At 40.5% G+C, this 23,930-nt stretch overlaps 1 protein-coding gene across 1 annotated transcript in view; it reads right to left on the reverse strand.

Moving 5' to 3' along the window:
* Positions 1–23,851, reverse strand: part of fmnl3 (formin-like 3) — a 34,651-nt gene extending 10,800 nt beyond the window's left edge. The window contains exons 1-13 of the mRNA XM_020615313.1: positions 23,260–23,851; positions 8,505–8,588; positions 8,289–8,369; positions 7,670–7,746; positions 4,761–4,844; positions 4,178–4,324; positions 3,157–3,265; positions 2,899–2,975; positions 2,412–2,505; positions 1,197–1,271; positions 988–1,098; positions 731–880; positions 70–171 (exon numbers count right to left, since the gene is read on the reverse strand). Coding sequence (XP_020470969.1) covers positions 70–171; positions 731–880; positions 988–1,098; positions 1,197–1,271; positions 2,412–2,505; positions 2,899–2,975; positions 3,157–3,265; positions 4,178–4,324; positions 4,761–4,844; positions 7,670–7,746; positions 8,289–8,369; positions 8,505–8,588; positions 23,260–23,373 — 1,305 coding nt within the window. The 5' untranslated portion in view covers positions 23,374–23,851. The remainder of the gene's footprint in view (positions 1–69; positions 172–730; positions 881–987; positions 1,099–1,196; positions 1,272–2,411; positions 2,506–2,898; positions 2,976–3,156; positions 3,266–4,177; positions 4,325–4,760; positions 4,845–7,669; positions 7,747–8,288; positions 8,370–8,504; positions 8,589–23,259) is intronic.
* Positions 23,852–23,930: the final 79 nt, after the last annotated feature.

The following is a 23,930-nucleotide window of genomic DNA, read 5'->3' on the forward strand; positions in this document are numbered from 1 at the left end:
CTCTGCTCAAATACAGAGTGTAAGCAAAGCCTTGCATGCAATATTACATCATTGTGACTGTCAGCTTACCCGTATTGCTTGCAGGTCCTTGTCTTTCTGAAGAAGAAGCTTCTCCAGATCAGCTACTTTCATCATTGTTTCATTCTCAACCTCCAGTAGCTTCTCAGTCACCTGGGGAAGAAGACAGACAGCAACAGAGAGATGAGAGGAGGGGAATTCAGGAATTGATCCATGCACTGGCATCTCTCCCAGTTCCACTCCCTACCACTTGCTCCCCATATACACCATCAATAAGAAATAAGATATACCCAGAAGCATGATGCAGCAGGAGCATGACTGTGCTTTTAGTTTTGATTTGGACCCGATTACACATGTTGCACAGGAATTCACATGGAATCTTCACCCTTATCCTCCCCCATCATTCCTGACCCCTGAGAGCAGAGTTAGTTATGAAATTTCTTGTGTAATGTCATAACTGCCTACGACCTTTCCATGTGAAGGTCTTTGCAGAGCAGCGTGGGATACAAAGGCCGAAAAGGAACGAGCCAACACAACAACAAGAGTTTTTCATGCACAGTGTTTCCCAGCATTCTCTGCCCCATTATTATCCTAAACCACTTGTGAAATGCAAACACTGAGTAGATTTAAGTACATAGCTGGTGAACCACAACAATCTCATAAATGGGCCCAGAGAGCAGTGTTGGTGGTCGAGACTGGGTGGTGTACATACATGGGACAGGTGCTCCTCTAGTTCCTCCACCTTCTCTAGCGCTGCATTCTTAGTCTCTGCATCTTCCAGCAGACCACCCACGTCAAATACGTTATCCAGGTAGGCCTGGATCTGCACCGACAGCTTGTCACTCTCTGTATATTTACATTTCTGGTGTGAGAATAATGAGTCAGAATTAGTCATATTGTCCACACATTGTGCTCTACAGACAGACTCTGTTTATTTTACCCATTTTGATCACAATATTGTCTCCTTACCTCAAGGTAGTCATCCAGTCCCAGTTTGGTGAATTCATACTGCAGATGGACTCTAAAGTTCATGTCCTCCACTGAGTGGACCACAATATTGATGAATTGCATGCAAGCAACCTAGACCCCAGACACAGATACATTTAGATCCAAATATATTTAACAGAATGGATATATAGAAACACATACATCTACATTTAACACAAAACTGTACGTACCATGAAGTCAATATTTCCTTCCTCACTGCGGAAATAATCCATCAGTCTCTCAAAGCGATGCTTTTCCTTACAAACCTAAAATGCAAACGATGCAGAGGTTTTTCTTTGAATCCATGGTGACGACATCCAAATTACATTACATTACATTACATTACAATACCAGATGAAATATGGGAGGAAACATCTGGAATCTAGATAAATAGGTTGTGGCATTTAAGAGACTTTACTCAGAGATTTTGACACTGTCCAAATCACCTACAGTACAGTATAGGCAAAATGTTGGGGAAAAAACAGAGAGAGAGAGAGAGACTACATCAACTTCAGTTCAGCTTAACTTTAACCCAGAAATGACCACCATTTGTGCAGACAATACCAGAACTATGTAGTGCCTACTGTACTGTATTACTTTAAGTGACTAATCATAATATAGTACTTTATTATGCTTAAATCCATTGTTCAAACATAATTGATCCTAAGATTTGTATGTAAACAGTTACTCTATTTGTAAAGTCACGTTTCTTATTGTTATAAGTAAAAGATAAAGACATGGGATGGATTTTTATTTTATTTTTAAGGGCCAAATTCCTACATAAAAATTCTGAAGAGGTAAAACAAACAATGTCCTCTCAATACTTTGTTTGTTAGTACTATGAAAATCGTAACCAAACCAAAATCAGTAGCAGCTGACTACTGGTACAGCTGTAGCTGAATATCGTAGGTGACTTTCTTGTGAGATTTCAAAGACCTGTCACCTTGTTAGAATAAATAATCTTAGAAAACACCACCAACAAAGTACCATCTAATTTTGACTAGTGGGTTAATTGGATCTCGTGTCTCTGTGGGACGTTTGGACTGCAAGGTAACTGTCTTGATCCAGTGTTTAGATGACTGCACAAGCAAAAATCTAAAGGCTAAGCAAACTTTTGTGGTTTGCTGGCTCCCATCAGGGAGCTGATCGTCATCATTGTTCAAGGTTGACTCACATCTGGTATCTTAATGAGACTAAAACGCGCCACTGTACAGTTTTGCTCACATGCTAAATCAACATTAAAACTACCAGACTCCTCAACCTTCTGCAAACAAGTCATCGGGAAATTATGGCAATTTAATTCGTGTTTTCAGGATCCAAAGCAATGTATTACCACTGAACTCTTAACAATGTAACTTTAGATGATAATGGTTCAAATTTAATTGCAAAGACGTAACTGAGGGCACCTCTTTGAAGTTGTCAAATGCTGAAAGGATGATCTCGTGACCTCCTCGGACGAGACAGACGGCAGCCAGCAGCTCAAGGACCAAAGCTTTCGTCCTGAAATTACATGAGACAGGCATCAAGATAACACACATGGGTAGATTTAAACTGCTGAAACTAACTCTTATCTCAAATTAATGGCAGAAAAGCACATTTTCTTGTACAATATATGCTACCAGAATATCCATATTCAAGCCTAATGCAAAGGCAGGTTTTTATAGCTTTTTAACTGTTTATCCTCTTAGTCTTTCTTATACAATGATCAGCTCCAATGGTTTACTGCTAATCTCCTTTTAGTAAACATTCCTTTAGCAACATGTATATATGCCTCTGATCCCTGACTTCAGAGCCCATGGAGAATGGGAAGCATATCATATGAACTGGCTCCAGGGTTTCCCCTATTGTTTGCCTCCACCATGTGTCTATGAAGACCAGGCCCACATTTCTTACCGTGAGTTCTTATTGTTCAAGCTGAGAGCGATTTCATTAACAGCGTGTGCATGAGACATCACCATATTGAAGCCATACTGCATGAAAAATACAGTGAGAGAGAGAGAGAGAGCAGGACGTGATCAGAAAAACTTGGGCATACTGTATATTCTGCACTTGACTGCAAAGGAAATACAAAATAATCACATTTAAAACACATCTATGTCAGACTGTGTGTGTGAGCATCTACATTACTGTTGGAATTTTAATGTTTGATACCTGGTAGTTCATGATTGCTCTCAAGCACATGATGCACACATGCACATCATCTTTTTGGCTGACGAGGCGGGAGTTCTTGATGGTTTTGCTATTCGAGGCTGTGCCATACCTGCAACAAATACCAAGGTTAATATCTGGTAGGGATTAAATTCAGGTTTTTTCTTTTAGTTTGTTATTTATAACTGACAAATTGAAAATCTTTGCTTCTTGTATCTGATATTCATTCGACTCCTGTTTTCAATATGTCACAAAGAGAAACAGAGAAAATTACAGAGAACGAGGTCTGACAGAAAAAAACCTAGATGGCTTTTGAGGTTACAGATGAATCCCGGGAGCTCTTTTTCCCTTGCTACTGTCAACAGAAATCTATGCACAGAGACTACTATTATGTAACTCTATTGCACTGTCATCACGAGACTATAATGTTACTTTTCTTGTGCAGTTTATACATAGCTTTTACAGCATCTCATGAGCCAGCTTTTTTTTTATAAAATACATCTAAAATAATACATAATTAAGTTATGCTACAGCAGATTTGTTGTTATAAAGCCTGAGCTAGAATTTAGCTTTTTTTTTTTGCTGTAATACCTAATAATGCTTAATTTCTTCCTATTAGAATTTATATCCAATGTCTCTTCCCCTATCTGTGTGTGGATCAGTGATGAAGAAGAGAATCACAACTGTCCAACATATGGTGCTGCTCACATCTGGCTCTCAACTGAGGACAGTGCAGATGCACATCTGATCTGGCTAGATGAGGGAGGACCAGTAAACAAGATATGGCAAAAGGTCAGAGACTTCCAGTTTCTATCCCTGATACAGCTGATCATGTGACTGAGTATGTGTGAGTTGTGGTCAAGAGTGAGGTCAGCAGACCTGAAACATATCAACCATTCAGGCATTTTCTGAAACAAAGACAGTTGGCTTGCATGCCAATACATTTTTATAGCATTCAAGGTTAGCAGAGCGAGGCAATAACAGGGACAGGTAAGAGCGGGACAGCTAGCTTAGCAATACGTACCGGAGGACAGATTGGCGGGCAGAGCGCACCAGCGTATTGCAGAAGGGTTGGGTGCTCGTATGGTGCAGATCCTCTATAGACCTGCTCCAAGATTTAGCCTTGTCCAAGGTGCCATCCTCCCCATTCTCCATCCCTTCAAAATCCAACCTAGGCCACATACATACAATACAAGCCAATACAGAGGCACAGGGGTGTAGATGAGAGGCACGGGCAAGGATAGGTTAGCGAGGCAGCTTGGTAGAGAGCCAGGGGTTATCACGCTGCACAATAAAGCTCAGCACAGAGATTCTGACCCACTCAGGCTAGGTACAGCTCAAGACTACACCACATAAGCATCTGTCCAGAAACACATTCGGTTTGCCAAGTAAGCAACAACTCATACAAACACAAAGAATGCACTGTGCCAAAAGCACATTTGGGATGCACAAGCAGTCTATTACAAGCGCTACAGGATATGTAATGTGTTTACTCAGCAGCTAAATTAACTGCCCTACCCAGTTCCTTAGCAAGAGATTTTGGCTACAGTCATGAGTTGTGTGTGTCTGTGTGTGTGTGTAAAGTGCACTGGTGCAAAAGTACTCACATAACAGCACACTGGGCAAAGGACAGGTACTCCACCAGGACATCAAGACCTCTGTTCTCATCATTGAGGAACTCCCTCACCCACCTATGATGCATAGCAACAGAGAGGGGTTATAACACCAGATCAAGAACACACCCAGCACTGGATTTGACCAGTTAATGAAGAAAAAAATGAGCAATGAAGAGAGACGGTGAGCTCAATAGAATCCTTTGTACAGGAATTTTTGTCTTCAAGAATACAGTTTATAACAACTTGGGTCTCATTTTGGCCATCCTTTGTATTACCAATAAGATCAGATAATACACCTCGTCTTATTTGGTGTAGAGCCTCCTGATATAACTGATAAAAAGGACATATATTTACTTATATTAAAAATCAACTAGTACTTTATCAGCAATTAAAAGACAACTGAGGCAAAAGCGAAGGCCAAACGTAGCCAAATGGAACAAGAACTAGTGGAGCCATGGTGAAAAGAAAAAAAATGACATGAAATCAGGGAGGTAATGGGTAACAATGTGTACAGCTATGTAAAGACAGGCAAAAGTGTTTTAATATAATCATATGTAAAGATATGCATGTTTACACAGGTTTATATATCATAAGTCGCCTATGTACTCTATAAGTACACAGTGTATTTCTCCCCCATCTTTCCTGATGCATGAATGTAAATGTGTAAATGGCTTCACTGTAGAGCTCCATATACTGTAGTTTAGAAAAAAATAATAGTTTGGTAACTGATTGATTGTGAAAGTCATTTTGTGAGACAAAACAGACGTTATTCAACATCACTACACACTCTGGAATACTGTGATATTTTAGAGACCAAATGATTAGTTGATGAACAGAGAACAACTGGCAGATTCATTGCTGATTATTAAAAATAATCATTTGCTGTGGTCCTACTTCACTGTTTTAAGAAGCCATTAATATAGAATAATTTGTTTCTCACAATTTAATTTTTTGACATTCAGTTGTATTACAGTTTTAGATTAAAGGATTTCTGACTATTCCATCTTTCAATGTTGACAATCAACTGGAGGGGTATGAAACAAGTAGGGAATAATTCCTTAATTTAAATATTGATAAACTATTAAAAAATAACAACATTGTACTGACTAACTGTAATGACCGAGTTAATTGCTGGGATATGGAAAAGTGACTAAAAGTCATATGGCACAAAAAAATAAAAGCAGCCAGGTGATTTCACAGGTTTTAAACAAACATCGATGTTAACTAATTTGACAAAGAAAATTAAAGGAACATTATTACACTAACTGACTGTTCATCTAGCAAATGATCCAAATGTGGCCTTCTAAACTTGCTTTAGTTGGGTGTGCACACAATCTTCTTGTGCAATGGGGTATTATCAGACATTTAAGGTAAATTCACATTCAGTTTTATCTTGAACAAGAACCTTCAGCTTGTTCACAACAGCCTGTGTTATTGCATGACAACTTGTGTTCCTTCCCGTCTGAATTAGCATTACAGCAGCGTCACTATGCTCAGATCTCAGCAGTTACTTTGATATTATGTAGAAAACTATCAAAAACAACATCAAGGGTGTAATAAACCAAGGCAACTCTGAAGGGGGTCTCCCCTCCCATGACTGAGAGAACTTGGCAAGAATGCCATGGAAAGAAAAGAAGAGCGAAGCTTCAGATTTCCTCCCCTTCTAACTCCAGTTTGCTGGAGAGAGAAACAAATCCAAACAAAGGAATTCCCACTGCGATGAGAGAAAGAATGTGGAGGCCATATGGCTGAAGGACCTGGGCTCAGGTCGAACTTCTGTCAGGCCACAGTATTTAGTCTGCTTCCCCTGCAGATCCCCTGTAGGGGGAGGGGGCAACAGGATTGGGGTAAAAGGTTCTCAAAATAGTCCTGAAGTGCTGGGTATGATGACAGATCGCTAGCGAGCCAATGGTAGGAAAGCAATCAAGAGCCTCAAATAGCGGAGGGAAGGAAAGAGGGGAAAAGGGAAGAGAGGTGAGCAGAGGAACAGAGGAAAGTGAACAAAGCTGTGGGACTGGGTGCAGGACAGAAGGGGGGGGGCAGACAGGGAGGTGGGCTAGAGCATCAGTTTCCTGTCTACCAACCCCCCACTCTCCTCTTTCTCCATCTCCTCTACTTCTCTCCAACCTATTTCAGATTTTCTTGGCAACCCCAGGAATAAAACATCAGAAAGGGCCAGAGATTCAGACACACAAATAAACCAGCATCTGCTACACTTAATCCCGCCCACCAGTCTTCTGAAAATAGCTCTTTTTTTCTTCGCCTCTGAGTTTTCTGGATATACAGTGAAACAGAACTTTACTGATGAAGCCTAACAGAATACGAGTTAGCTAGTTAGGATGTTATGGAAAATCACGGCCTTTTACAAGCTCCTTTCTGGTTTAGCTTCATCAAATTATAAAGTCAATATCATGTCTCCACTGAAGATAAAGGCTACAAAGGTGTAACATGACATCTACATACAAAGTGGGTGCAAAGTGAACTTTACCACATTGAGTTCTATGAGAAAAGATAAAAACAGCTGTTTGCTTTATTATGTGAGAAATGTGTAAACAAATGTGTCCTTGTGTGTTTTTGTGCTTTTCACTTGACACTGGTCAGCCAGACTTCCTGTCCCTCTGGCATACACAACAAAGCTTCCAGCTCAATACTATGGGGGAGTGGATGAGGCAGCACAATAGCTACCATCTGGGCATTATGTATACCAGCTCTATGGAGGAGAGCTGCAGAGCTTGGCAACTTAGAATAATAGGGGAGATCTGGGCACCAGAAAGAGCTTTGGGTGTCTGCGGCAGCAAGAGCTCTTCTTTGCCAAGGAAAACTTGCTTTACTTAACCTTTGTGCACCAATAAATAGATCTGTATGTTTCACCAGAAACACTGGAGACAAGAACTGATTACCCAATGTGGTTTGTCCTCAGTGATATCTCCAGCTCTCTCAAGACCTTTGTAGATTCCTGCACCCGCCTGCGAAATTTCTGTAACACATAATGAAAGCAGACAGATTTGGTTCATCCACTGATTTTGTCAAAACACCCAATGGACAGTTTTTTTTTGTTTGTTTTTTAAAGGATCAAATGTGATGCATGTGAACCAGAAATTTGGTCTTTGCCCAGTATATTTTTCTTCCTTGACAAAAGGTGGCACTTAAATTACACACAATGCAACTCAACAGCTGCCAGTTTGATCAGATAGTTGGGGGAGTTACACTAGTAGCAGTTAATGTAGCCTTGAGCAGATATAAAAAGCAGGCTACAGAGGTCTAGTAAGCTCATTTCTTCCCAACTCCACACCCCCACTTAGTTTTTTTTTTAACTTGTAGTCTTATAGGCTCCTGTGAGATCACTTGAAGCAATATATCACACTCTGCACAGCTCCCTCTGGAGCCACAAAAGCTTTTATAAAACTGTTTTCACACATGCAGGATTCCAAGACATGTAGACAGAGTTCAGTGTGTAAAATCAGTGGAGTTCTCCTTCAAGTGGACACAGTATTTGAAAGGTCACTTGTACTGTCCCACCTTTCGTGTGACTCCTGGTTCCAAGTATCCTCGCAGCTTCTGGATGTAAGTATGGGGCGGATTTTTCACCTGGAACCTCTCCTGAAGATACACAACAGAGTAAGCATTGTAATGTGCATGTACTGAAGTCATTGTGTTGGTGCAAAGTGGGTTATGAAGGCAGGTGTGTGTACATTCTCAGTGCAAGTTTGAATCAGTCAGAGTTTAAGTATACACCTGGTCGCAGATCAGGTCCCATTTCTTCTCATTGTCATACTGTCTGAGGAGCCGGGCTTTGTCTGGAGGCAGGTTCATAGAATTCTGAAAATATAAAACATTGGGATTAGTTTCATTTATTCCCACATACTTCCTTTTTCTGTTTATTTGACTATTTATAGTAGCTGTAAGCTGAGTGTGTGTCACTGTAGTTTACAGGCCTCTGGCGCCAACAGCAGAGCACAGGATGAAATTTCGGGGACTTACACCATGACCTCACTTCCTGTGTTGACTTCAAGCATCCTGCCACAGGAGATCATCCGAACCTCCTTTACACTCTCAAGTCTTAGTATGGTTCAGGCAACACTTCTAATCACAGCAAACCACTATCAGCATACAGGCCTGTTACCAGAACTGTTGTCTAATCCTGTATAAAAACACGAATGCTGCTTGAGAGATTTTGAGGCAGTCAGTTTACTGTGGCTCAAATTAAAGCCTAAATGCTATCATTTGTGTTTGCAGACCAACTACTGTACTACTCCATGTACCATTTTATGTCCTTGTGATGACTAAGAAAAACTATATGATACAAAACCTTTTCAGCAATTACTAGCTTTTAAACACACTGACACGAAAATCCTAAAGAATCAGGAGAAAATACAAAGGAGATCACTGGCCCCTGAAAGCGATCACCTTAGCACTTCTCTTTGAAGAGACAGGAGGGATCGTTTCCACTGGGAGCCCTCATTACACGTACCGTATCAACAGTGCCCCATAAGCCCAGACACAAACAGCCTGTCAGCTCGACTTTTTAACCTGCAGCTATAAGTCAACCCACCGTTTAAAACCTGCCCTGTTAACCCATCCCGGGCCAGATGTGATGTTCACACTGGCATTTTGCCACTGGTGGAGTTTTTGACAGATGGAAAACAGCATATACTTGTTCACATGACAACTACTCAGTGACTGGTAACAGTGGAATATCTCACATGAGAAGTTTAAAATTAGCTTCCACATCAGGGCCACGTTGTTCACTCTGCGAGCACAACCATGAATCATCCTGTCTAAAAACGACTGAGAACAGAGGTTAGGACATGGTGCTTCTTTGTTTTTAACTCCTACACATATGAAGCTGATTAATACTGAGAATACTCTTATGACCGCTCAAAAACAAATGCCAGTGGATGCTAAAGAAAAGCCATTTAAAAGCACTGTTAAAACTGAAAAAATAAAATGCCTGGTTTAACAAAGCTTTACTGAGCTGCAACAACATGTTACATATGGGGCCTAGGTGATCTGTAAATCCATGCTGCTGTATAAATCCCACGCAGGAGAGAAGAGACATATCCAGAAATACCAGAGGAAAAAAAGTGTCATTTCTAGTCGTAGTTATCTGTTGCAGTCTGACCCCCAAAACTGCACTTTCCTCCTCTGTTTGTCTCAGACTTTACCTACAACACGCTCTTTAGGAAGGTCGAACTAGAAAGTGAAGAGTAGCATCTTCCATCTGTCTCCGTCTCTGATAAATGTACAAAATCTGTCTTATAGTATTTTTAAATAAAGCCCGCACTCTGTCTAAAAACAGAAACTGTTAAGTGTAATCCACTTTAATTAGACAGGAATACATTTATGATCATCATAAGAATGCCAAAATATTTTTAAGAAATCACACATTTAAAGAACTTTTACTGATTCGAAATGATTTCATTCTATGAATAATAATCACTAGGATTTACTGCAGAGCTAAAATTATTAATCAATTAATTGGTTAGATTACGAGACAATCAACTGGCAACTATTCTGATAAAAAAAAAAAACATTTTCTTTTCCTTTGTCAAGTTCAGATGTCAAACGTCTCCGGCTTCTAAAATGTGTACATTTAATGATTTTCTTTGCTGTGTGTCATTGTAAACTGAATATCTGTTTTACTGCCAGTTGAACCTGAAGACGTCATCTTGGGCTCTGGAAGACAACTGGCATCATTCACCATTTTTATGATTTCATCATTTTCATAAACAAAACTGCCTAACTATAAAATAAATAGCAGATTAATCAATAATTAAAATATTCAGTAACTGCAGCCCTAATTTACTGTGACTTGATGGCTGGACCAGAGTCTACCTAAGTTTAAGTGAACTGACGCTTGGTCCTATTATTAATGAAACAATAAATTAGAAGTATCAATTAACTACGTGCTAAGCACTAAATGGATCCTTTTAATACATTCCACATTATGTTCCATAAGTTTGGAAGGACACAATAAGCCCAGATATCTGCTCCAGCATCTGTCCAGGCCCAGAGTCTGGTTCCCTTTGTTTTCCTGCTCAGTCATGCATACTGAAGTAGAACTAGTGCAAACAGGCAAAAAAAGGTCCCTTTTGTCATAATTTAATTCTGACTGGCAAACATACAGACCAGAGCCACACACAGATGTGTTCGTCCATTTAGTAAAGACAAAAGAGCAAAAAATGCTGATCAGTACCAAAAAAAGGAGGAGTCATAGCCAACACTGTAAACCTCATCAATATGTTTAACAATGTTCTGCTGTTTATCAGTTAGAGCCTCAGGTACTGTAGACAAGTATAGGTGCGACTGTGTGTGTGCAGCTACCGTACAGCTGTTACAAAATGAGTATAAAAAGGTACTGGTTCACCGAACACAGGATGCTGAGCACATGCAAAAAGCAGAGTGGATGCTTCCTTTCTGACTAGATTTGGGTAATTTGAGCCAAGTAACCCAATTTAGCTAATTTCATTTCGCTTTCTCCCACAGTGATACAATCTTGCACTTCCTGTGTTTATAAGAGGCAAGCAAAGTCGTATTATGCAGGCGACAGAGCGGTGGCACTTCAGCCCAGTTTAGGGATAAAATACTACAGAAATGCCAAAAATGTTTGCTGCTTATTCTGTTGCCCACATACTGTCTCCTCCAGCAAGGCCCTTCTTATTTGACCTGAAACTGGCTTGACAAAGGATTCAATGTGGAGCTTTGTTTTCATTTGGTGCTGTGCCATTCCCAGTCTTTGACATTTGAGCTGTGTATTTTCCCTCATAGAGAATTGCTAACAATAGCTGGTGGGTAGGGTCAGTGTATGCCCCCTGGTGCTGTGTAGGGCAAACCACAACACCAGTGCATTGCACAACCAGGTGAACTGGTTCTATTACCTCTACTACATCTTTCATCAATAGGCCTCCATTGTGAGCTAGCACGAGAGAGAGCCACTGAAGAGAGACCGAAAACCTCCATTGTAACAAGTTACACTCAACAGAAAATTAAGCAACATTAATTTTTATTCAAAAACATCAAACATTTGATAGGTTTAGCTAGTTTGTTTCCTTATCTTTGTTTTATACCACTGTAAATGGAATCTATTTGGGTTTTGTAAAAAAAAAGAAGTTACCTTGGGCTCTATGAAGCCAGATATTTTATAGGCTATAGAATTAAAAGACTTCCTCAAAATATGAATAACTGAAACTCAAAATAGTCATTGGTTTTAGTCCTAGGGGGAAAAATGGGTAAAACACTAAAAAAAATACAATGCATTATACACAAAGGACAGACACCCAAAGTGGGATAAGCATTAAATGGGAAAAGGATGCTGTAGAGTAGAACTCAACACAGGCCAACCAAGAGGGTATAAACTAAAACAGAAACTTTTGAGACACTGACAAAAGAAGACAGAGGTTTTAAAGACTCAACAGTTAAAGTAGTTGATGGGGTCAGATGGCTGTTTAAAGAGGCACAAGAGTTCAGGCAAGCCATCCGTGACTCAGCAGAATGCACAGACCCCTACAGCTGAGCAGGGTAAGTGGCCGGAGGGCCACCGTCACTTCGGACAGAGTCAACAGGGAAACTCCATCTACCCTCTGCTGGACATCTTCCTAAGCTGAGCTGATTTACAGTTAGCCTTGAGCTGACTCTATGACCTGTGACTCCCACAGGAGGCTTCCAGAGAGCCAAATGGAAAAGAGGGACAGGAGGTTTCCTCGCTGATCTTTCTCCCAGTTTCACTTTCAGTCAGGATACCACCATACTCCAAGCTAAACTACTCTGCCTGCAGAATTCCCTCAACTTGTGTATTTTAGTAGTGAACTGTATTGCCCAAAATTCTGGATGTGCTCCATAACAAGGTACTGTGGTTACCCTGTGTAAATGAAACATTCAGGCTGAAGGTACCGGCTGTGGCTCAAGATGTAGAGAGGGTCATCTCCTAACTGGAGGGTTGGTGGTTTAAATCCCAGCTTGTCCAGTGCACTTGTTGCAGTGTCTTTGGGCAACACACTGAACTCCAGGTTGATCAGTGTGTGAAAATGGATGAATAAAAAAATAATGTGAAGTACTTTTAGTGTGTTTCATTGCATAAAAAAGACCATTTACCAAATACCCTAGAAGTGACCTACAGTACTAGGTAAACGCATTTAGTGCGAGTCTCTCTTTTGTTATCTATCAATGGGTTGGGAACTTGGTCTGTCCTTTTAAATACTTTCATTGGTTTACACAGGCCAGGCCTATAGCAGTTGTCTTTAGCTCAGAGGGAAAGAAGTGGGTGGCTAAAGAGTTCACTGTGCTGGACAGTTCAGACACAGAGGTCCAGACAGCCCTCTTTATCCCTGACAAGCCTGAGAGTCTGCTCATCAGGGTGGGGTCCAAGAAGAAAGGACCTATGGCTCGATTCGCCTGGAATCTGTCCCACCAAGGATCACAGCCGCACACGGCAGTGCACTGAACTTAGAATACACATTCAAAGAAAAGGCAGGGTTTTGTTCATGGATTTAAAAAAAATTAAAATAAATCACACTGGCAATTCAAAGTGCTTCACAGTCTGAGTATTAGACAAACAGGTAAACAGAAGACCAATAACAGAAAACTATATTTAACGTTAAACTTTGGGAAATATGGTTATTTGCAGTCTTGCCTGCACTTACAGGTATGTCGATGAGGAGATTGATAAATATGAGGCTGGAGCAAGCAGAGAGAAATAAATCACCACCTACACCCTCGCAAGTTTATATTTTAGCATAAAGACTGAAAATGGGTGAAAACAGGTAACGTGGTTCTGTCCAAAGAATCAAATCAACATCTAATGTTCACCTAACAGAGACTACAGGAGGTTACTGCACTGGACAAGAAACAGTCTGACACATTACCCTGTAACACCGCAACTTGTCTTTATACTTCAGGTTTTGTACTGATTAACAAGTAAGATACACTATGTTAATGAGTGAGCCTCACAGGTGCCTGTGGACAGACTGTGATACCTTTGAACAGAGCCAGACTGGCTGTTTCCTCTTGTTTCTAAGCTTTATGCTAAACCAAGATAAACCACTGCTTACTGTAGCTACATATCTAAATACAGACATGAAAGTGGTATCAGTCCTCGCACTGAACTCTAGACACTGAATAAGCATATTTCTCATAATGCTGAACTGTTCTTTTAAAGCTACAAATAATAAAAAAGGACCATACAACTTTTTTTTATTATTTTGGTCCTAAGTCAGAGAAGTCGATCATTTTAAAAGGAATACTCTGACCTTTTAGTTGCCAGACATGAAAGTAAATGTAATCTTTTTGTGTTTAAGGTTGAACCAGTTGAAAAGAAACAAACTGAAAACAAAAATCTTGGTGGATCAGCTCTTTCAGATCCTGTTTGGACATTAATCCTGTGGCTCCTACCATACTTTTCAGAGGATAAAATGTTGAACTGATACAGCTGCTAAAATTTAGATCTGAGTCCTGGATAACACACATATCTGCCAAACAAAATGTAAACACTGTAAGTGTTATCACGAGTAGTCTTAGAGTAAGATTATTGCCTGGGTTTTCTTCTTTCTTGATGTGAAATGATTACAACATATATTGGTTCAAAGCACTTTGGCTATATATGAAACAGCAACACATTTCAGAAAAGACTTCAGTGATCTGTTACCATAAGAAGATACTGAACCAGCCAAAGAAGGGGGGAGATAATAGCTTCCTAATGAAACGTACTGTCTGGAGAGGGCAAAAAAATGCCAGACCACTGATCCCTGTCAGGAAGTGGAGCCAACATGGAGGCCAAGAAAATACAATGAATATGGGACCAGACATGACTACATTTTCTTTAAGCATATTAACTTAACATGCTAGAAGGCAAAGTGATGCACCATTCTCCGCTGTCCCAGAGGTGGCTGGACATAGTTCAAGATGGCTCCATCAGAAACAAAATCACTGCCTAGAGGAATAAATCACCGCCTACGCCCTCACAAATGGTGAAAAGGACAGAAAGGGTAAATACAAAACCATCTTCTGGGTGTCGGACACACTGTGTATATCACGTACACTCACAGGCTCATCAAGCCAGATGACCTGACAGAATGACCTCATCCATGACAAACCTAAGTGTGAATCACACCAAACGAATCACATTTTATTAATGTATGTGGCTGTCAGTACTATTGTTTGGATTCTGAGAGGAGACAGGATGACAGCCTCAGCTGGTGTGGTCACCGGGCTGCAGCCACTTCCTAAACTCCTCAGGAAATTAAAAACTGACCCAAATTATGTCATGTTTGCTCCAAAGCAGCTATGTGTAACACAAGAATGTCTGTCTGCAAATCCAATCCAGCAGTGTGTTTTTGTATGTGTGGATCATTTAGGTGTTTTTCCAGCTCCCAGAGCAGAGTGTGAGAAAACACTGCCCCCCTTTCTCTGAGCAGACATCCGATCACCCTATCTCTCTTTTGTGAGGTAACTCAAACCAGGCAATCGCAGCAAATCTCGAGATGCTGGAAGAACAGGAGGCCAACAAAGCAGATACTACCAGCTCCCAGACAGTGAAAGTGGGAGTGACCGATAGCGGAGAGGAGAAGATGTCATGTGGCTCGGTAGTCCACTCCTCCCGACCCTGGTTCTTGTTTACAACACAAATATAAACAGACTCAGTTAAGAGCTTGTCTGTTAGGACATTAACATAACAGGTAAAGGCACATACTTCACTTACTGTACATGTAGTAATTAAAATAATAACTTACACTGTGATGTATATATATATTATATATATATTCATTCTACACTAACTTAAACTAATATTAGTTGATGTACCTATATTACGCTATAAATAGATTTTTAAAATTCTGAATAAATTTGTCAGTAACTGTTCCCAATTAAACAATGAACAATAAGTCTATAAAATGTCAGAAAATTGTGACATGCAAATCATGTCATCTTCTCCACATTGCTAGTTTTGTCAGTCTAACAGTCTAAAACACAAAGGTATTAAATACACAATGTTATAAAATGAAAGGTGGAACCAGAGGATGTTTAGTATTATTGTTTGATTTAAATGAATTAATAATTAATCAATGGAACAGTCAGATTTGTTGATTTACTTTCTGTTGATCCAAGCTGTTCTAAAAGCAGAAACCTTCCCTAAGTAGCGTTACAGCTCAAACCATGCAAAGTTAAACCTCCATTAAATTAGGAGCCAAAGGCAACATAGTTTACAGCTGTGGTGTGAGGTTTTCAGACTCTTGCCCTCATGCTGGTCCGCTACCTTCCCTTCCCCGGCCTGAACGCTCTCCCTTAAACCCATGACTTCTGAGTCACTTTGCTGACAACTCTACATCCAGTCCCATATTTGATACAGACAACCAAATTAGCAATCCTCAGTCAAGCAAAACAAGAGGAAGTTGGTGAAATGACGTTTGTTGCTGAGAAATCAAGAACCGCATCCCAAACCTGACTTGCTAATCAGTGTATGTACTCAGTGGCACTGTGGTGGTCGATAACAGTGATAGCTGGGTTCAACCTGGAGACCACTATCATCATAGGCTTCTTTTGAAGTGTCCCATGCTCAAGGTCTTCCTGAAGCCAGATGTTGCTGAAGCTTCAGCAGTGAGCAAACTGTTTACATGAACTTATCTAACAAGTTTCTGTTCGAAAACAACAATGTAAAACTATTCCGGCAGCCCACCTGACATCTGCAGATTGCCCATATTTGTTCTTTTAAACACACTGTATGTAGAAAATGTGTTCTAACAATGACATAAGTGAGACTGGACTGAGTTATAAAAAAAAAAAAAAATACTATCAGTGGTGTCATGAATCGAGGATATTTGTTCATTCCTGGTGAACATCCTGTTTGTTCTCCTCTGTCCGTCCATGCAGAGACTGGGAAGGCCCAGCCAACAGATGGAATACACTGGGAATGTCAGGAATGCAGGTACATGAATGCCTCTTTTGACACGTTGCCCTTTTAAAAAGATGAAGGTCGACCACAGAGTAAGAGCAACAAATCTGAGCAGGACATGCAGAAACGACTGTTTTTAATCTAAAGAATTTCCTAAGGATTTATCTCCTTGGTGTAGATTTGAGCTGGAGGAAAAGACAGTGATAGTAACACAAAGAAGAACAAACACCAAAACCAAAGGAAAAGGCAAGACATGTGGAATTCACATAAATCACAGTCATTCATCTTAAAAAGTTCCCCTTTGTTTCTCAGTATGACCTCACTCACTGTAAAAAGGCAGAAGCAGAAGTTTCAAGAACTGAGAAGATAAAGAAAGACTGGGGTATGTTATTTAAGGAAGCTGTGAGAAAAATCACAAATTAGTTTGCATAATGAGGAAGCGCAATTGAGCAAAACATCTGTGCAATGTATGTTTAAAGGATATGGATCTATATTAACAGTATTTTCAGCAGTGTCAATACAGAGACTAAAACCAGCAATGAGCCTCTTCTGCTCATGGTTAATGCCTGTCAATGTGTCAGTCCTGGATTAGCCTGTTCGTCTGTGCAACAGTCCTCCGTTGTTATTCAAAAATGATTAAAAACACATCAGGGAAACAGATCGCTGCACTGAGTGACACATTGTGTTGTAATGAAACACCAGACCTGACTATGTTGCCCCAAAGTCTCAGCGTGACCATACTGTAATTTCCTTAAGTTAGTACAAGTCAGAGTCAACTGTGAATGTATGAGATTTTGTACAAGCTCTCTGGTTTGTTGACATTCCGTTAGCTACTCGTGCTCAGGTCTGGTGTTTGCTAGTGTGTTTCACTAATGTGTTTTCAATCCTTTTTGAACAACAGTGGAGGTCTATGGCACAGACGAAGAAGCTGATCCAGGACTGACAGACATTAAATACGAGTGGAGGCAAATCACTGTCAGTTTGTCTCTCTATGGAGATTTCTGAAAATACTATTATTATAGAAAATGACCGGCCTTATCCTTTAGACATTTTACAGGAGTGCTGTCCTACTTTATTAAATAATCACATCCAGTCATTAGGTCCCATCAAGCTGGCTCACACTGGCTCTTCAATAAAGCCTACAGCAGTTCCTCCAAGTGTCCACGTAAAAAGAGTTGAGCTGCACAAAGAGCACTAGGGGATGAAGGCCCCTTTCTAAACCAACACTGACTGACGGAGTCTACAGTATTTTGAGGACAAACCTGCTTCTCAAACCTACAGCCAGTAGTGGAAGAAGTACTCAAGTTCTTTACTTAAGTTAAAGTAGTACTGCAATCAAAATGTTACAGAAAGAAAAGTACAAAGTATTAGCATCAAAGCATACTTAAAGTACCAAGAGTAAAAGTACTTATGCAGAATGGCACTTTTTACATTTTATTTGCCATGTACAGGTCATCATATTATTGATTATAATTATTGATGCATTATCGTGTTCATCACTTTAATGTTGCAGCTGGTAAAGGTGGAGTTCACATGAACTAGTTTATATGCTTAGAATTTAAATTACTGCTGGGTAACTTGTGATTTTCCTCACCAGGGATCAATAAAGTCTTATGATTATATTGTTTTCTGTTTATTGATCTGATTCTGAAAAGTAACTACTAAATTCAGGTATCAAATAAATGTAATAAAATGTAGGGAAGTCATATTATGAAGCAACAAAAAATAAAAACACTCAAGTAAAAAACAGATACCTCAAAATTGTACTCAAGTACAGTACTTGAGTAAATTATGGCTACATTCCACTTTCCTGATTGGTTTAGTGAAGCGATTCCTGTCACGCTATTGATTTTTCTTTTTAAAAAGTGCTGTATTGTGAAATATGTAAAGCAACATCATCGTGGCGTGTAACGCAACTTGGATTAGAAATGTAGCGGAGTAGAATATATAGATACTTGCTCTTAGATGGAGTGGAGTAAAAGTCAAAGTATCCAAAATTAAATCTATTTAAATAAAGCACAGATACATGAAAAATGTACTTAAATACAGTAACAAAGTAATTGTACTTCATTACTTTCCATCATTGCCTACAGACTTGGTACAGCTGCACTAGGGCAACATGCAAAACTCACACACACACACACACACACACACACACACACACACCAAAAAACATGTCCATATCTATCTGGTTAGCTTAGCTTAGCATAATAACCATCATTTTTACTACAGTTTTTACACTTATGCTTTTGTACCAATTAAACTAAGGAGATAAAATGTAGTCATTGTCTTTTAGAAGGAAAACTACTGCTTTACTGCTGTAAAAACGAGTTAACTGTGTGCATTCTATTCCCATAATCCCTCTCTTCCTTAGACATGGCAGTGGGTTGCTGAACCAGATGCACACACTCTTGCAAATCTAGTGACGTAATAAACATTTTCTCTATTTAGAAAAGAGGAACAGCGAGGATGATGTGTGTGAGAAAGGAAGTGGCAGACGCATCAGGAACATACTTAAAGTAAAACCACCAGTAAACAAATAAAAATGATTTTGGTTTTATGTGCAACCAGCACATCGCACAGCTTGATTCTGTTAGTTCCACTTGAGTGGCATCCATCAGACGCTGCAGCTTTCTTTAAACTTCAGCCATCGACAAACAGTGACATCAGACAGGATACTGGAGTTATATTGATTTCACTACCACAGACTAACTTCTCCATCTGTACTTTTCCCAAATTTTGTTGCAGCTTAATTGTGAGAGTTCCCTCTTGAACAATCAAGCCTCAGAAAACGAGCTTCAACGGGACATCTACACGTGATGAAACTTGGTGTCAGTATGAAAAATGTGGGAAGTTGAATAAGACAAATCAGTTAGGATCGTTTCCAGGACAATCAAGTGTTGAAAATAATCCCATGCCAAGAGCTCTTAAATATGTGTGTGCTGTTTAAAAATGTCAGTAAAGTCATTACAAACGAGAACAGTGGCAGACAGCCAGTTCAAAAGGAATTTTCCCTTTCTGAATTCTCTCGTGGCCTCAGCCTAGACTAAACCACAGGAATCCAGCAGCGGATTGGTGCTTGGGCACTTCGAAAGAGGATCCCCAGGTCATATTTGCACCTCTGAAAATGCCACATCTCACATCACTTTCATATGGACAGAGTCATATGGATAGATTTATTTTATAGGCCAGTCCCACAGTGAGAATGACTTCATGGAACAGAAAGGTAGGAAACACTGACTGGGTGCGTGAATAAGAGGTTCCACTTCCATTTTGGCCTCGCACAAAGCCAAGAAAAAGTCAAAGTTACCAAGGACAAAGAGAAGGAGAAAAGAGCCAAGGATATCAAGTCACAGGTATGGCTTCTACGTTGTGCATCTACAGTGGGGTCTAGGTAGGTTAGATCTATGGTACATCTTCAGCCAAACTAATGTTCTACATCAGTAGCAGCCTGCAAGAACAGAGTCCTTATTGTAAAATGAACAAACCACAATGACCATTGGCTACAATGAAGTTTCCCCCTGTAAAATGAAGAAAGGAAAATGCTAGCCAGCTGTTTCCAGCCACAAAAGACAGAGCTGAGGCTGTTTCTGAGGATGCTGGACAAAAGGCGCAAGAAGAATTGAGATGATGCCTTTAGCACATGATGCTGGTTAGCCCTGGTCCAGACATTTTATTAACAGACTGCATGAGGTAGTCGAAGCTAACCCCTCCTCCACTGCCCTCTACAGCACGGCAGTCCTGTTAAAGTCATTAGCTCAGGGATACTGGCGAAGGCTGCTGCCCCCATGATATCACTGTAGGCTGCTGTCATTCTAGTGGGACATCTGTGGGCTGTGCCTGAGAGAGAGAGGGTAGTCCTACCACACAGATGCAGACACATCCGTTTACATGCCATCATGACGCAGGAAACACAGTGGTCAAGAGGAGGGGAAATGACCCATTTCAAAACATCCATTTATGCAGAGCGGTTTATTTATTGAGGCTGTGACAAAGCCAATTATGTTTCTGCCAACAAAGACGAAAGAAATCTGTCCAGTTGAGAGAAAAGGTGAAGTGAACTCTCTCAGACTATTTATGGCATATGTGAGACTTTGGAAGAAGCGCCGAAAGCTATAGCTACTGCCAGATGCCAAAGCCAGGGCCTTGCCTTCCTGAAGAGCTTCAACCGCAAAGACAGATGCTTTTGATGTACCTTTATCTCACATCGGGGCAGAGAGAAGACCATTGTCAGATGAGGAGACAAATACACAAGCATGTTGTTCTTTCCAACAAAGTAAAGGAAATCTGGAGCTACTATGGGGAAGGGTGGGGTTAGAGAGTTTGAAAACTTTTCCCAGTCAAAAGCACAGCTGAAATGTTGAGTCTACCGCCTCTTGCATAGAAATCATCTGCTCTGCTTGGCTGAACATAATAACAGGGATCTGCTTTGTGTTGCAGAACAGTCAAACGACCAGTCTCTCAGCAAGTTGTATGTTGATTAAAAAAAAAGAAAAAAACATTTCCAGCCTTTTTTTTTTTTTATACAGGACATGTGAAGGGTATACATCTCTTTAAGATGGTAAACCCACCAAACACATGCAAAATCCTTACATTCAGGGAGTCAGTGTGAGAAAGACAACTTGAGCCGTCATCATGCTTACTGTTGCAGCGTACTGGTGTATAATTGTCATAATAGCTGAGAGCACAGCAGTCAACAAACCGGCTTTGAATGGTTTCTTGCTGCACTAGCCTCTTCACATGAGGGCTTTTCCCTGTAGCTGCCGATAGCCCTGGCAAGCAAATGTGGCTTTATGCCAGCAACATGGAGTGTCCGCAAAGTATTCAAGAACGAGATTATCTGAGTAATGCCGTGAGGATCGCAGCTCTTTTCTGCTTGATGCTGTAATTAAGGTCTTAAAATCGAGACTGGGTGTGGTTAGGTAGAGATGTGGAGTGAGGAGCACAAAATAACCACCCTCATGCTACTGTTAAACAATAAATAAACAAACAGGGAGTCTATTGTCGACATTAAAAGCCTTTTGAATTTTGTGCGTTTTATGTTTCTCTGACTCAGTACTATGACTAATGTTACTTAAGAGTTGTACAACATGGCCTTTGTGAAGGGCATTCTACTGTGTGGAGGCCAATGTGGCGTCCTGTCGGAACCATTTCAATAAAAATAAGCCTTCAGCAAAAGCCAGTGGTTCCCTGTGGCTTGTGACCCCCACTGAACCCACCTAGCCCATTATGACCAGACATAACCTATTACATAAGCAAAGAGTGACTTCTACTTGGAATTTTCTCATTTAAAGAAATAGTGTGATTATATATATATAACTTGAGAGACACCCTTGTTAGCCAAGCGTTTGATTAGCAGATCAATAATACCACTCTAGTTTTCATCCCTTAATAAAGTTAAGTTTCAGCTGGTTTCCAAGCACTCTCACAGTAAAAGTAACCCTGTAAAACCACAGCTTCTTATTTTGACTCTACGGGATGTGGTAAAAAATGAGATACCTTGTAAGCGTTAGATGGGCTAGCAGGTAGATTTTGTTACTTTGTGCAGAGCCAGGCTTTCCCCCTGTCTGTATCTGAATAAAGTATCTGAATACAATACTTGATCAAAGATACACTTCAGCTCCGAGCTGCAACTAATTATCATTTTTCATTATCCATAAACCTGGCAAATGCCCTTGATTAAGCCTTGGTTTATAAAATGTCAGTAAAATATTCCCAAAAACCCTGAAATGGAGGAACTGGAAAGGTTTTTACTAAAATAGGACTTGAATAGTGAATCAATTATCAATTAATTAAATGATCGTCTTCTCGTTTCTGCTCCAGTAGAGTGAAGAATGTTATTTCCTTCCTAACTGACTGCAGCACTTCATTACTGGGTCATGAACAATAGCAGCTCGACACGTTGCTACAAACTCCACATGGTTATTTATGGGAAATTAACTTTTTTTAAGTGGCCTTTTATGATGTGCAAAAAAAAACTGTGCCCGTGACGTGGGGTGACAATCACTTGACTGTGTTGATAGTCGGTAAAAGTGGGTGTTGACCGTGCGCTCTGGGTTACAAAGCGCACAACAACTCGAGCACTGCCTGATGTGGACTGCGGTGGGAGGGAGGAAAGGGGAGGGGACACTAAACGGGAGTGGGAGTTTTGGGGGAATTCAGAAAATGCTGTTTTCAAAACTCTGAATAAACCCAGAGGGAGAATCCCTGATGTGTCCTACAAAAGTTGCAGTATAATGTGTAGAACTAAACCCCCTCTCGCTGCGCTCACCGTCTCCACTTCAGCCAAACGCTGACTTGTCTGACTTTAGGGGTTCAGACAAAAGATCCGGGGGAGGGGAGCGGGTGCAAAGGACGATAAAGACATAAGTGTACATGCACACGCGCTTTGTCAACACACAAGCCCACGTAACGGCTTTTTAACCACTACCCGTAATGTTTATGTTAGTGTTGTGAATTTGGATGAAATAACAAGTTTATGAGGCTGTTTAGCAGATGTGTCAAAACAAAAATGGTAAAAACAAAAAACAAACTAATCAGTAGGCGAATGTAAAACAATCTGATAGTTGGTAGATGTCTTTTTGGCCAATTAAGACAACTGGCACTTACCAAAACAATGGCAAATTTCTCCTCAAGCTCGGTGGGGTCAGGCATGGGCACCTTCAGAGGCATGATGTGATGCTTCATCTCGGACTGGCCGTCCACACTTTCTAGATTCCCCATTTTCCCCCAGCAGCACCGCTTCCTCTTGTCAACTTGAAACCTTACAATCCCTCAGATTCTTTCAGTGATGATAATCCAAGTGAAAATAAAAACTCCCAAGTATTCCAACGATTTCACTAACATATTAATCCACTTCTCGAAGCAGAGATAAAAAGCTGACAATGCAGTAGTCTCGTAGGCTACTACTGTCCCAAAAGGACATTTAGACTTTATCACGCATTTCAGTTCACAGTGAACTCCACTGTGGCGTCCCTTCAACAACTTACTCTCAAAAGTAACAAAGGTACAGCTGCTTTCTCTTCCAGAAAGACGCTTCTAGTGTGCCGAGCCAATCCATTACTTGGAACAGATTTCCCCTCTTCAAGAGACACTCAGATGCCGAGGAACAGTTACTTTTAGTTGCTGCTCAACTTTCTTGGCTACAACGTGTTTCCATTCATTATTGTTGTGTGATCCTCATTAAGGTCTTTGCTGTCGTCTCCACTCAGAAGAAAGGTTTTCCCCTCTGGCCCCGCCCCTGCTGGGGGAAGCTCGTGATCTTATTGGCCCAAACACCA

Source organism: Monopterus albus, unplaced genomic scaffold (genome assembly GCF_001952655.1).
Source record: "Monopterus albus unplaced genomic scaffold, M_albus_1.0 scaffold6.1, whole genome shotgun sequence".
NCBI lineage: Eukaryota > Metazoa > Chordata > Actinopteri > Synbranchiformes > Synbranchidae > Monopterus > Monopterus albus.